Here is a 15,051-nt window from a genome sequence, read left to right on the forward strand (position 1 = left end):
GTTAATATAAGAAATAGTGTTGGGCAAAGACATCAGAAAAACTGATAAGAATGCTTAGAAAAGGGCTTCTCAGGTGGCACTAGTGGTAAACAACCTGCCTGCCAATGCAGGAGATGTAAGAGAACGTGGGTTCGATCCCTGGGTTGGGAAGATTCCCTGGAGGAGGGCATGGCAACCCAGTCCAGTATTCTTGCCATGGACAGAGGAGCCTGGTCGCAAATTCCATGGACAGCATGGTCCACAGGGTTGCAAAGAGTTGGATACGACTGAAGCGACTTAGCACACATGCATGCTTAGAAAAAAATGATGAAAACATAAAAAGGTAAAAGAAACAGAAACTAGTACTAAAATTTAAGATGACTTCATTAGGTAGTGTTAGGAAAAATAAATTTGAAAGCATGCTATGGTCCTTCTCCGCTTGAATGGAGATGGTGATTAACTGCAGACAATAAGATGAACACGCAAGTTTAAACCTATCTGTTAACAATTTAAAAGTAGAAACAGAATGTCCAAATTCTCTCACTAGATAAGACAGAGTGAATATGTGTGGGACTGATTATTCCAATAAAAATGCAGGAAAAAAAAAACAATCCCAACGAACAGAAGAGCTTAATAAACAGAAAACACAAAACAAAACATTGGTTACAGTAATCACAATAAATGTGATGGTATTAAGTTTCCCTATTAAATGCCAAATCCAGTTTTAGTTAAAAATCACCATCACCTTCTCAACAAGTTAAACATAAAGTTAGTTACTATATGACTCAATTTCACTCCTAGATACAGACCCAAGAGAAGTGAAAATATATGTCCACACAAAAAAGTGTATGTCAATGTTCACCCAGCGGCATTATTCATAATAATAAAAAACTGGAAACAATTTAAAGGTACATCAACTGATAAACTGGTAAAATCTGGAATATATCCAATGAAATATTATTTAGCCATAAAGTACTGATTCATGCCATATCACAGATGAACTTTGAAAACATCATGCTAAGTGAAAGAAGGCAGTTACAAGGGCTGCGTGCTAATGCGTGCTCAGTCGCTTTAGTCGTGTCCGACTCTGTATGCCTCTATAGATTGCAGCCCTCCAGGCTCCTCTGTCCATGGGAGTCTCCAGGCAAGAATACTGGAGTGGGTTGCCATGCCCTCCTCCAGGGGATCTTTCCAACCCAGGGATATAACCCACGTCTCTTATGTCTCCTTCGCTGGCAGGAAAGTTCTTTACCACTAGGAAGATGGCAAAGTCCAAAACCTGGGAAGCCCAAAAGGTTACTCTTTAAATGAAATGTCCAGAACAGGCAAATCCACAGAGACAAAAAGCAGATTTGTGTTTGCCAGGGGCTGGGAGAAGGAAGGACAGGGCAGTGACTGTTAATGGGTACAGGTTTTCTTTCTGGGGTGATGAAAATGTTATGTAACCAGTGGTGACTGCATAACTTTGTGAATATACTGAAAATGAATTATATACTTTCAATAGGTGAATTTTACGGTATGTGAATTCTATTTCCATTAAAAAAAAATTACTATCTTTCTAAATTCCATATATATGCGTTAGTATACTGTATTGGTGTTTTTCTTTCTGGCTTACTTCACTCTGTATAATAGGTTCCAGTTTCATCCATCTCATTAGAACTGATTCAAATGTATTCTTTTTAATGGCTGAGTAATACTCCATTGTGTATATGTACCACAGCTTTCTTATCCATTCATCTGCTGATGGGCATCTAGGTTGCTTCCATGTCCTGGCTATTATAAACAGTGCTGCGATGAACACTGGGGTACACATGTCTCTTTCCCTTCTGGATTCCTCAGTGTGTATGCCCAGCAGTGGGATTGCTGGATCATAAGGCAATTCTAGGAAGATGGTAACAATAAACCTGTGTACGAGACAGCAAAAGAGACACTGATGTATAGATCAGTCTTATGGACTCTGTGGGAGAGGGAGAGGGTGGGGAGATTTGGGCGAATAGCATTGAAACATGTATAATATCATGTATGAAATGAGTCACCAGTCCAGGTTCGATGCACAATACTGGATGCTTGGGGCTGGTGCACTGGGACGACCCAGAGGGAGGGTATGGGGAGGGAGGAGGGAGGAGGGTTCACGATGGGGAACACAGGTATACCTGTGGCGGATTCATTTCGATGTTTGGCAAAACTAATACAATATTGTAAAGTTTAAAAATAAAATAAAATTAAAAAAAAAATTACTACCCCAAGAAAAACAGAAGTCCAGCTAGATACTGGTCTTAAGGAACATAGCTGAAATAAAGTAACTGTTAATCTTTTTTTTGATAGTATACTGAGGTTGCATACTTCTATTCCTCAGAAAATAAGTATAAGACTGGGAAAATTATTAAAAACAACCACTTCAGGGTGCTGGAAAATAACCAAACGCAAGTAAAAATCTAAGAAGTGTTCATCCATGAACAACTGCTATAGCATAGGTTAGAACCTGTGGATTTATTGTCTTCCAGGGAGGAGGTGTTTCCATAACTCCTCAGTTCAATGAAAACTCGACAGCTTTACTGGCTGAAGGTTACAGATTCAGCCTAAGGGTGAGATTTTAGAAACAGAGCTACAGAAAGGCTGAGATCATAAACACACCACATCCCTGGCTGACTGCTAAAGACGCCTGTATATGGATCATCCCAGAGTCTGGCAAAAGTGGAAAGCTTGGGAAGACTTGTGAATCTGCTGTGCCTTTGAGTATGTTCTGATTCAAAAACAGCATAGGCGGTAAAAGGTAGAAGACTTACTGACTTCAGGCATTTGAGCTCTATGCGCAAATCACTGGCTGACCACTAAGCTGAAAAAGCTCAGGTGAGACCCCTAGGGAGGCAGCTAGGATTAGGGAATAAAACAGAACCTGAGTAAAGACAACAGCAGCTATACAATGAGAGAGCGAATGAGAGAGACAGACAGACAGACGCACAAAACAGACACTGCAGTGTGAATCTAGGCAAGCCCTCAGAAGAACAAACAGAATCCAGACACACTTTATTACAATACAACGCTCAGTTGTTAACCAAAAAAATAAGATGTGAAAAACAGAAAAGTGTGACCCATACTTGGGAAAGAAAGTAGCCAACAACCTGAGTCTGAGTGGGCTCAAATGCTGAATTTATTCTATTAGCGAGCAAAGCCATTATTATAAATGTTTAAACAATTTAAGGAAAATATGCTAATGATGACTGAACAAATGTGGACTTTAAACAGGAGAACAGAAACTATAAAAAGAATCAAACAAATTTTAGAGCTGAAAAGCACAATAAATGGAATGACAAATTCATCACATTTAGCTAAAAAGACTTGAGATGGTAAATAAATCAATGAATGTAAATAGAAATTATCCAAGCTAAAGAACAAAGATAAAGAATGAAGACAAATGAACTGAGTCTCACAGAGACCTGTGAAACGGTCTCAAGCATGCCTGGATAAGTATAACTTGAGTCCTAAGAAGGAGAGAAAATGAACAGAAATAAGTGAAAAAACTTTTTTAAGTTTGGGTTTGGTGAAAACCCTTAGCTTATGGCTTAAAGAAACTCAAATCCCAAAAACCTATTGAAAAATTTCAACTGCCAAGCAATACATTTTATGCCCATTATTAGAACAAAAAAGAAAGAAGGAGCAATGATAGAAAGGGGGAAATATGGAAAAGTCTTACTTTAATGAAGTTCAATTTATCTTAAAAAATGTTCAGTACATTTAATATCCTAAGAAATCATTGCATACTCCATGGTTGCAAAGATATTCTCTTATGCTTTCACTGATCCTCTTATCTTGAATTAAATTTTGTGTGTACTATGACATAAGATGAAGTTCACTTTCTGTGTTTACCCAGTTGTTCTAACACCATTTGTTGAAAATACATTCCTTTCCCAATTGAACTGTCTTGACACTTCTGTCAAAACTAAACTGACCATATGTGTGTGTGTCTTTCTGGACTCTTGACTGTTCACCTCCAGCTTTTATGTCAAAATCTCAGACTTGAATATTGTAGCTTAGTCTTAGTCCTTCAACTTTGTTCATTTTTTTCAACACTGCTTCAGCCATTATAGTCCTCTGTTCCCCCACTGACATCAATTTTAGAATCAATTTGTCAATTTTTACCAAAAAAAACTTGTAGATTTGTAGTGGGACTGTGTTAAAATCAAGATGAACTTGAGAAGTGAATTCTTAAAAAATATCCAAGCTTCAAATCCACAAACATGACACATTAAAGAAAAAAATACTTCAGAGCCCTGTGTATCAAAATGTGTGCTCAGTCCCTAAGTTGTGTCCAACTGTTTCATGACTCCATGGACTATAGCCCACCAGGCTCCTCTCTGTCCATGGGATTCTTCAGGCAAGAATATTTGAATGGGTTGCCATTTCCTCCTCCAGGGGATCTTCCTGACCCAGGGATCGAACGTGCATCTCCTGCATTGGCAGGAGGATTCTTTACCATTAAGACATCTGGGAAGCCCCGTGTGTCAAATTAGGAGCAGGTAAAAACCAAGTATTGAGATTTGTGTTTAAAACATCATGAAAACTTCTTTTATATTGTCCATCGATTATATGAGCTAGAACACAGACAGCATATGGAAATTGTGTAGGCTCTACATACATATCTGTGTATAAAAGGTCATCCTCAAGTAGACAAGATCTAATCAAATTTGGAGAACACATACGGGATTTCAGAGATGAATTTGTTCATCATATATTATTAGTAAGCCTGGTGGAAATTTTAGAAAGTGGTTCTTAATATAGAAAACAGCATATCTGGAAGACATGGTATTTTCTGAAGAATACCATTTATTACAAATTAATAAATGCCTAATGATAGCAGTAAAAACATGGTCCTTACCCACTGAGGATCGTGAAAGACTAGGGTGAAAGACATAAAAGTAATGACCACACACTGACAGAAGTTACCACTAACATGCTACAGAAATATAGTAAGAGAATACCCAACTGAAGTGGCCAGAGCTTTATGAAAATGACTTCCATAAAGAGCTGACATTTGATCTGAGGCTTAAAGGACAACAAATTACACAGGTAAAGAAGGAAAGAAAGATTTCTCGACAGAGCCAATGCAAAAGCATGAATGTAAAAGAGCACAACTGAAAGGAACTTCAAGAGTCAACCTGGCAAAGCAACATACGGAGAATGCAAAAGATGAGGCTGCACCGAGAGACGGGAAAAGGCTGCAACGTGGATAACATCTGATTACAGCATACAACTAGAAGAACTACTTGTAGAAGATGACCACATTACAGTAGAGCAATATAAAACCGTAATCACAGGCACACAGATCCATCCAAACTGTCAAGGTAACCATGGTGATAGCTGGACGAATGAATGCCTATGATATTCATTTACCACGTTAGTTTTGTGATATTGAAGATTAGTTGCTTACTCTGCTGGACCATGGAAAAAGCAAGATCAGATCAGATCAGTCCCAGTCGTGTCCGACTCGTTGCAACCGCGTGAATCACAGCACGCCAGGCCTCCCTGTCTATCACCAACTCCCGGAGTTCACTCAGACTCATGTCCATAGAGTCGGTGATGCCATCCAGCCATCTCATCCTCTGTCGTCCCCTTCTCCTGCCACCAATCCCTCCCAGCATCAGAGTCTTTTCCAATGAGTCAACTCTTCCCATGAGGTGGCCAAAGTACTGGAGTTTTAGCTTTAACATCATTCCTTCCAAAGAAATCCCAGGGCTGATCTCCTTCAGAATGGACTGGTTGGATCTCCTTGCAGTCCAAGGGACTCTCAAGAGTCTTCTCCAACACCACAGTTCAAAAGCATCAATTCTTCGGCGCTCAGCCTTCTTCACAGTCCAACTCTCACATCCATACATGACCACTGGAAAAACCATAGCCTTGACTAGACGAACCTTTGTTGGCAAAGTAATGTCTCTGCTTTTGAATATGCTATCTAGGTTGGTCATAACTTTCCTTCCAAGGAGTAACCGTCTTTTAATTTCATGGCTGCAGTCACCGTCTGCAGTGATTTTGGAGCCCCCAAAAATAAAGTCTGACACTGTTTCCACTGTTTCCCCATCTATTTCCCATGAAGTGATGGGACCAGATGCCATGATCTTTGTTTTCTGAATGTTGAGCTTTAAGCCAACTTTTTCACTCTCCTCTTTCACTTTCATCAAGAGGCTTTTGAGTTCCTCTTCACTTTCTGCCCTAAGGGTGGTGTCATCTGCATATCTGAGGTTATTGATATTTCTCCCGGCAATCTTGATTCCAGCTTGTGTTTCTTCCAGTCCAGCGTTTCTCATGATGTGCTCTGCATATAAGTTAAATAAACAGGGTGACAATATACAGCCTTGACATATTCCTTTTCCTATTTGGAACCAGTCTGTTGTTCCATGTCCAGTTCTAACTGTTGCTTTCTGACCTGCATACAAATTTCTCAAGAGGCAGATCAGGTGGTCTGGTATTCCCATCTCTTTCAGAATTTTCCACAGTTTATTGTGATCCACACAGTCAAAGGCTTTGGCATAGTCAATAAAGCAGAAATAGATGTTTTTCTGGAACTCTCTTGTTTTTTCCATGATCCAGCGGATGTTGGCAATTTGATCTCTGGTTCCTCTGCCTTTTCTAAAACCAGCTTTAACACAAGAAGTTCACGGTTCACATACTGCTGAAGCCTGGCTTGGAGAATTTTGAGCATTACTTTACTAGAGTGTGAGATGAGTGCAACTGTGCAGTAGTTTGAGCATTCTTTGGCATTGCCTTTCTTTGGGATTGGAATGAAAACTGACCTTTTCCAGTCCTGTGGCCACTGCTGAGTTTTCCAAAGTTGCTGGCATATTGGGTGCAGCACTTTCACAGCATCATCTTTCAGGATTTGGAATAGCTCAGCTGGAATTCCATCACCTCCACTAGCTTTGTTCGTAGTGATGTTTTCTAAGGCCCACTTGACTTCACATTCCAGGATGTCTGGCTCTAGGTGAGTGATCACACCATTGTGATTATCTGGGTCATGAAGATCTTTTTTGTACAGTTCTTCTGTGTATTCTTGCCATCTCTTCTTAATATCTTCTGCTTCTGTTAGGTCCATACCATTTCTGCCCTTTATCGAGCCCATCTTTGCATGAAAGGTTCCTTTGGTATCTCTGATTTTCTTGAAGAGATCTCTAGTCTTTCCCATTCTGTTGTTTTCCTCTATTTCTTTGCAATGATCGCTGAAGAAGGCTTTCTTATCTCTTCTTGCTATTCTTTGGAATTCTGCATTCAGATGTTTATATCTTTCCTTTTCTCCTCTGCTTTTCACTTCTCTTCTTTTCACAGCTATTTGTAGGGCCTCCCCAGACAGCCATTTTGCTTTTTCGCATTTCTTTTCCATGGGGATGGTCTTGATCCCTGTCTCATGTACAATGTCATGAACCTCATTCCAGAAAAACATCTATTTCTGCTTTATTGACCATGCCAAAGCCTTTGATTGTGTGGATCACAAAGTGTGGAAAATTCTGAAAGAGATGGGAATACCAGACCACCTGACCTGCCTCTTGAGAAACCTATATGCAGGTCAGAAAGCAACAGTTAGAACTGGACATGGAACAAGAGACTGGTTCCAAATAGGAAAAGGAGTACGTCCAGGCTGTATATTGTCACCCTGCTTATTTAACTTACATGCAGAGTACATCATGAGAAATGCTGGGCTGGAAAAAGCACAAGCTGGAATCAAGATTGCCGGGAGAAATATCAATAACCTCAGATATGCAGATGACACCACCCTTAGGGCAGAAAGTGAAGAGGAACTCAAAAGCCTCTTGATGAAAGTGAAAGAGGAGAGTGAAAAAGTTGGCTTAAAGCTCAACATTCAGAAAACAAAGATCATGGCATCTGGTCCCATCACTTCGTGGGAAATAGATGGGGAAACAGTGGAAACAGTGTCAGACTTTATTTTTTGGGGCTCCAAAATCACTGCAGACGGTGACTGCAGCCATGAAATTAAAAGACACTTACTCCTTGGAAGGAAAGTTATGACCAAACTAGATAGCATATTCAAAAGCAGAGACATTACTTTGCCAACAAAGGTTCGTCTAGTCAAGGCTATGGTTTTCCCAGTGGTCATGTATGGATGTGAGAGTTGGACTGTGAAGAAGGCTGAGCACCGAAGAATTGATGCTCTTGAACTATGGTCTTGGAGAAGACTCTTGAGAGTCCCTTGGACTGCAAGGAGATCCAACCAGTCCATTCTGAAGGAGATCAGCCCTGGGATTTCTTTGGAAGGAATGATGCTAAAGCTAAAACTCCAGTACTTTGGCCATCTCATGCGAAGAGTTGATTCATTGGAAAAGACTCTGATGCTGGGAGGGATTGGTGGCAGGAGAAGGGGACGACAGAGGATGAGATGGCTGGATGGCAATACCGACTCTATGGACATGAGTCTGAATGAACTCTGGGAGTTGGTGATAGACAGGAAGGCCTGGCGTGCTGTGATTCACGGGGTCGCAAAGAGTCGGACATGAATGAGAGACTGAACTGAACTGATTACTAACTGGGCATCAATTTTTAACTAATTTGAGAAAAACCCTTAAAACTGAGAGAATTCTAATTATTTTTCTAGTAAATTAGAAAAAGAATCTTTTATTTGATTCTAAGTGACAGAAATACTTCATTCAGAATATTAGTGTCCAGTAGGAGCAAACAGTGAAGACTCAATGATTTAAAGCTATGTTACAGAATATCTGGGAGGCACTCTTTGAAACACCAAAGTCATAAAGTGTAATAAGAAACTACCTAACTAGCAGTCTTAGCTATGCAGAAAATTGCAAGGAACCAGGAAGTAAGCAAAACATTTGCAGAGCAACCAAAGGGAGAATCCAAAGCCTATGTATTTTAGTCAGAGAGGAAAGTCCTGAAATGTTCAGTCAAAGCCTTTTAATCATATGCATAATTTTAACAAACACAGTACCTACATCCTTACTCACAGTATATTAGCAGTAAAAATGGAATTGGGGGTAAAGATGGGAGTGAGATGTTACATTACCATTCACTGACAGCACAAGAAACTTAAGGTGACAGCCTGAACATAAAGGGGACAATGAATAACTGTATAAAGCAAACACAGGAACACAAAATAGCACAGCAGTCCAAGGCATGTAGCTGGGAAGTAAACAGCTGCACACATCCATAAGCAGCCCTGAAAACATCACTAAATCAGAGTACTAAATGATAATTGACATTATCAATGAGAGCCCCAAGTCATCTAGAAAATGTTAACTTACGTTCAATGAACTCTTTTTTAGAAGGCAGGGAAGCATGTAATACATTTTGGAAAAATCCAACAAAACAGTTAAAAACAAAAAGCATGGGTGCTTAAAACTGTTGGCTTTGGTAAATAATCTCGAAACTTCATGTAATAGAGCTCATTCCTCCAATGCCATTCCAACATGTTAAATTTCTTAAGGCCTGAAAATAATGGAACTTCCAATGTGTCTATTCTATAGCTTAGACCAATCTAATCATTCTACAGAATTTTATCCTCATAAGATCACTGGATAGAACAGAAGTTCCTAAGAACTGTGTATAGCCTCTGGAACTATGAACTTCCTGGAATTATATGTGAGACTTTGTGTCTCTTGTGTGTACATGCATTTTTTTCTAGAGGAAAAGGATCTGAAACTATCATCTGATTCCTGAAGTCTTAAAACAAAGACTTCAGAATATTGGTTTAGATTAGAAAATACTTTAAATGAGGAGAAAACAGCCAATTTATTCATAGAGAATGACTAACTTATGAAAACATAATCAGCATATTATACCAGCTATTATTAAAATGTTACTATATATGTGAGAGCATTTATATAGTATTCAATATAAACTATAACCACTAAAACTTTAAGAAACGTGTAGCTTAAAGAATGCTGTCTGGAAGTGCAGGGATGCAGCCTGCTGATCTTTAGTCAGAATATTCATATTCCACAACAAAACATCTAGGTGCCTAAAAATATAGTGCATCTGGCTTCATATGTCTTACTACTGTATTTGGACATATTTGGTCATTCTGGCTAAAGATTCTAAGGAATTATGAAACAGAATTTCTTTTCACTTTCCTCCTTAAGAATCTCTACTGAAGCACCCATACTTAACTGAAAGGACATTCTCTTGAAAGTATCTTATGTCTAGTGTTTATCATTTCAGAATTTATACCAGGCACTCTTTACCTAACAGATTTGACAGATTAACCAAGACTCCATTTCCTCTGTCAAACATCCTGAGCGATGCTCATGAGACACTGAATCCTTGTGGCTGCTAGGGTTCTATTAAGCTTGTACCCTTTGATCTCCACTGGTTAGGCTGTTTTGATTACAGAATCCACTAGGTTTGTTCCCAGACTTTATGCCCTTTTTCCATGCTGTAATTATAATTTACTTAACATTATGTAAAGTGACACAGTAAGTGTCACAGTAAGTGTCACACAGTGACACCAAGAGGCATATATTTATCTGAAAATCAGGCACTCTGAAAAGCTTTTCAATAAAGGAGACCAGCACCCACACAAATCAAATTGATTTATATGGTTGCGAGACAGTGGCAAAAGCTTAGGATAACTATTATGACTCTAAAAGGATTCTATAATTGGGTCACTTTTCAAATATTTATTAATAATTTCCAGCTTCACTTTGGAGAAATCAACCAAGAAAAGATCTTGGCTCTCTATCAAAAGACTGGTAAACAAACATATAACTACTTAAGCTACGCATGCATCTTTTGTTCTTGTTGTCTTAAAGTGATTCTTGCTTTAACTGACCTTTTTGGCTAAGTGACGCTTTGGGTCCTGATCACTTCAAATAGAAGGGATTTTACTGTATGTGACCTATGATCAAGATACTAAGTTCTTGCCAAGGTATCAGAGGCTAGTGGCCTTCTATGGATAATGCTTTACCCCAAAGGAATACACTCAAAAGGCAGAGATGATAAGCATTATGTCAGTCCACTGAGGGACAAACTTTGCCTCTCTGAAACTCTCAAATCACACTATAGGAAGATGGCTTTCTTTACCCAGAAAGACAATTTGTGCCTTTTCAGGAGGCAAATTACTAGAATTTTCATCTTAAGAGTTAGCCAGGCTAATATAAATGAATGAATGTTTTAACTGAATAGGAAACACTGTCTATGGTATAACTGTGGGAATTTCTGGCAAACTACTGAAACACTCTCATTTATTAGAAACTGATTCTTACCAATCTGATTCTGGAAGTTCAAGAAACCTCTAAGTTCTAAAATATCTAACTGTTGTTCTTTATATACTAATTTTTAAAAAAATGGATTTACCATGGGTTTTTAGAAAACAGAGCATACTGTAGGAACATCATTTTTAAGTAACACAAGACAGTCAATGTAAGAGAAAAAATGTTATTTACATGGTGTCATTAGTCACATATTTATTATATTTTTAGGGTGTATGCGTCACTGTAAGAAACCATAAACTATTAACGTTAGTAAAAAGGTTCACTAGTCACACTGAGCAGCGGGAAAAGCCATCTTCACTGGGAAGCAGGAGGAGACCCCACAGAAAAGCATAAGCACAACTACCTGGCTGCTTGTGGTAGGTGAGCTCTCTGCTTGTTAAGCAGAACCACCGTTTCTTGAAATTCTTTTTTCCAATCCGAGTTCTTCCCTGAGCTCTTTTATACATCTCACTGCCAAAACAACAGATGTAAACATTTAGCTACAAATATTAAAAGAATTAATCCAAAACAAAAAAAAATTTGCAGTCATTTCCTCTTTTAATTTTAAATGACATGAACAGTTGTCAAAGACTATATTAAGTAGATGAAACGTCTTTGCCATCTATAACTGCTACATTTATTTTGGCCATACTAAGGGAATAAAATCTTCAAATAACTTAATATTTACAACTGTCCTATCCAGAACTAAAAAGGCCAAATGAGTAATTTTCCCCTTTAACTTCCAATGAAAACACTAAGACTGAACAATGCTGTTACTTTTTTTTCAAAGTACTCTAACACCCACCATCTCACTATTTTTGAAAACAACTCTCGCACTGTATGGAAAGAAGTCATGTCCGTATGGCATGAAGTTAATAGGACAGTGAGGATGAATTACCTGACTGATGTTACGGGCAGTTTTAGCACAGAACAAAACCCAGTCTTCTTCACTTCTGCACCCATGCTCTTTGTACTTACTTACTGTCTATACTGAAATACGACTTTAATATCTAATTTCATTAAATTACCCTTCTTTCAGGTGCACAGGCTCACTTGTACCACTGGACTCTTTAGTTTCAGTAGATGAAATTTCATCCAAGAACTAAATGAAGAAAGGGGCAAATGTTACACTTTGTGATAAGGTACATCATAAATTCAGTTTATCAGTGTCACAGATAGATAATATAGTGAAGTTCTTCATTAAGGAACAAAGCAAAACACATATTTAATTGTAGAGGAGACCCCAAAATACAGCTTAAAGGTACTTAAAACCCAGAATATGTGTCCCTATAGGAATAACTCAACCCACAATCCCTTAACTGCAACTCTGAAACCTATAAAGTTCTGAGTACACAGACCTTTTTGCTTCTGATTTACAGTAAACTCACTTACAGTAACTTAATGTGAACTGGGGAAAGGCTATTTAAAGCCATTTATCCTACTTAGGGTGGATATTCACTAATATGCTACATAAACACTGATATGTTTGATTACGGGGTGTTATAACATGACCCCCTATAATATATAGCATATACTTATTATCTTTCAAAGCTCTGAAAAACTGAATTCTGAAATACTTCTGCTCCCAAAGATTTTTGACACAGGTTGTGAACCTATATTGTGGGTCAGGGATCATCAAACTATAGTTCAGCAGGCCAGATTCAACTGGTTTTTGCAAGGCCCACAAGTTAAGAACATTTTTAAAATTTTTAAAGAGTTGTAAAATCATAGCGAAATATGCAGCACTGCCTTCACGTGGCCATCAGTCTGAAGTATTTACTCACTGGCCCTTACAGAAAAGTTTGCTGACTTTTATTATATATAATTGACTTCAGCCCGCAGAGCTAGTATTTTCAGTTATGACTAAAGTATAATTTGGGTTCTCTGGAATAACCTGGAAATCTAATAACCATTTAGAAACTTCCTATGGAAAATGTGAGAATGTGGTGGCTCAAGAAAATCTGGATTACCCAAATCCAGCAATGGCAAACCACCCAATGAGCAGCATTCAGCTTCATGAATATGTTACCTCAACTGGTCAAGAGATTCCTGACATGTGGCCTTCTCTTCATAGGAGAGGAAAATTCAGGGTTCAGGGACAATTCCTGTTCTTAGAAAAGACTCCTATTTTGCCCCATAAGTGAACTATTTGTTTAGTCCTTGTTTTTTCCTTTATACTTTTGTGTTGTCCCGCTTAGGGTTTAAAACAAAAACAAAGTACATTCCAGTAAGGACGATAGTGAATAATCTAAAGCAGAATTTGTGGGCACAGTCATTTTCTCCTAAGACTGGCTATCGAGTGCCCGTGAGAATCTCCATTTGTGGTATTTTCCAGTATAATGTTTACTTCAAGTTCGCTGGAAGAAATCTTGGTAAGTCAAAGAACAAGGACAGAGTTTCTTTTGAAGCATATGTGGGTGACAAAGAAGAAGTATTCAAGGGAACTAAAGAAGTGTCCTATTACGTCTTCAGTTCTCACAAATGGACCATCCACTAATGGAGTGAGAAAGAATTACTTGAATATTTTATTTCTTAGTGTTTGCCTGTGGGCACTAATTTTCTTATTTAATATTTATTATTTATTTATAGTTATTAAGTTTATTACTTATTTGTTATACTGTTAAGGAATATGAGGTAAACCTAGTTATATAAAGCAAAAGGAAACATAATAATTAAGGTAGACTCTAGGCAGGGTGAACATAGGCCTCAATTTGTTCAGGGCCATTCTGTCTACAACTTTGGTCCTGGCATAATCAAAGTACTTCTTTTTATCCTTGAGAACTTTGTAGGTTTGGACACTAAATTATATGGTCAACCTGTTTATAGACCTATTCTGGTATTCTTCCTAGACTTTGTGGAAATTAAGTATAGGATTCAGAGTTATAAACTATTCTCTTCTGGAGCAGTGACCAATGTCATTAGTGAGAGTACTACTAATTAAATAAGAAATTGGGTTTCATAAACTTTTGCTATTCCTAGTGCTGCACATATCTAGATTTAGCCAGTAAATAATAAAATTCATATGTTAGGGCAAAATATCCTATACAAATCTGAGACAGGAGATGTACCACAGTGATAGTTCACGGGAACGTGAGTGGGTGACTCAGAGCAGATCATGAGCAGACTAAACTCCTGACACCCTTAAATACTTTCTCCACTGCCATTACCCACTACACACATTCTGATGATTGTATCAGCAAAAAGAAATCAGATGCTGCCAGAGCCTAGGTCATGGAAATGGAAAAACAGCCCCCAAAACAAAAGACAGTACATTATAATCTTGCCAACAGAAGTCTGCCTACACTGTCCCACAACTGTTTCAACAATGTCCTAAAAATAAAAAAGCCAGCTTGTTATTTGCATATTCTTTTTTTTTTTTTGAACGTTTTTTAGTGTGTGTTTTTTTTAAAGGGGACATGTGAGTTACCTTTTTTTCTTTTAAATTACGTATTTATTTTCCATTTTGGATGTGCTGGGTCTTTGCTGCTACATGTGGGCTCTCTTTGGTTGTGGTGTGTGGCCTTCTCGTGGCAGTGGCTTCTCTGTGGCAGAGAATAGGCTCTAGGCACATGGGCGTTAGAAGCTGCAGCACGCAGGGGAGTAGTTACGGCTTGTGGGCTATAGGGTGTGCAGGCGTCAGGAGCTGTGGCGTGTGAGCTTAGTTGTTCCGCAGCACATGGAATCTCCCCAGAGCAGGGACTGAACCTGTGTCCCCCACACTGGCAGGCAGATTCTCACCCACTGTACCACTCTGCATATTCTTTTGAAAGACTTCTTCCTCAAAAGCATTCAATCACTGCTTAAATAAATATATATATATATTTTTGGCTGAACTTACATTGTTATTCTAGATGAAAAAGTTCCA

General features: G+C 38.5%; 1 protein-coding gene across 5 annotated transcripts in view; it reads right to left on the reverse strand.

Annotated features, from left to right (window-relative positions):
• RASA2 (RAS p21 protein activator 2) overlaps positions 1-15,051 on the reverse strand; it is a 126,321-nt gene that overhangs the window by 11,250 nt on the left and 100,020 nt on the right. For 4 of the 5 annotated variants that reach the window (XM_019961563.2, XM_070793908.1, XM_070793899.1 and 1 more), the window contains 2 exons: positions 12,215-12,288; positions 11,548-11,657 (listed from right to left, as the gene is read on the reverse strand). In XM_019961563.2, coding sequence (XP_019817122.1) covers positions 11,548-11,657; positions 12,215-12,288 — 184 coding nt within the window. The remainder of the gene's footprint in view (positions 1-11,547; positions 11,658-12,214; positions 12,289-15,051) is intronic. The other variant, XM_019961572.2, reaches the window with a different exon arrangement.

The sequence above is a fragment of the Bos indicus genome, chromosome 1 (assembly GCF_029378745.1).
Source record: "Bos indicus isolate NIAB-ARS_2022 breed Sahiwal x Tharparkar chromosome 1, NIAB-ARS_B.indTharparkar_mat_pri_1.0, whole genome shotgun sequence".
In the NCBI taxonomy this organism is placed as follows: Eukaryota; Metazoa; Chordata; class Mammalia; order Artiodactyla; family Bovidae; genus Bos; species Bos indicus.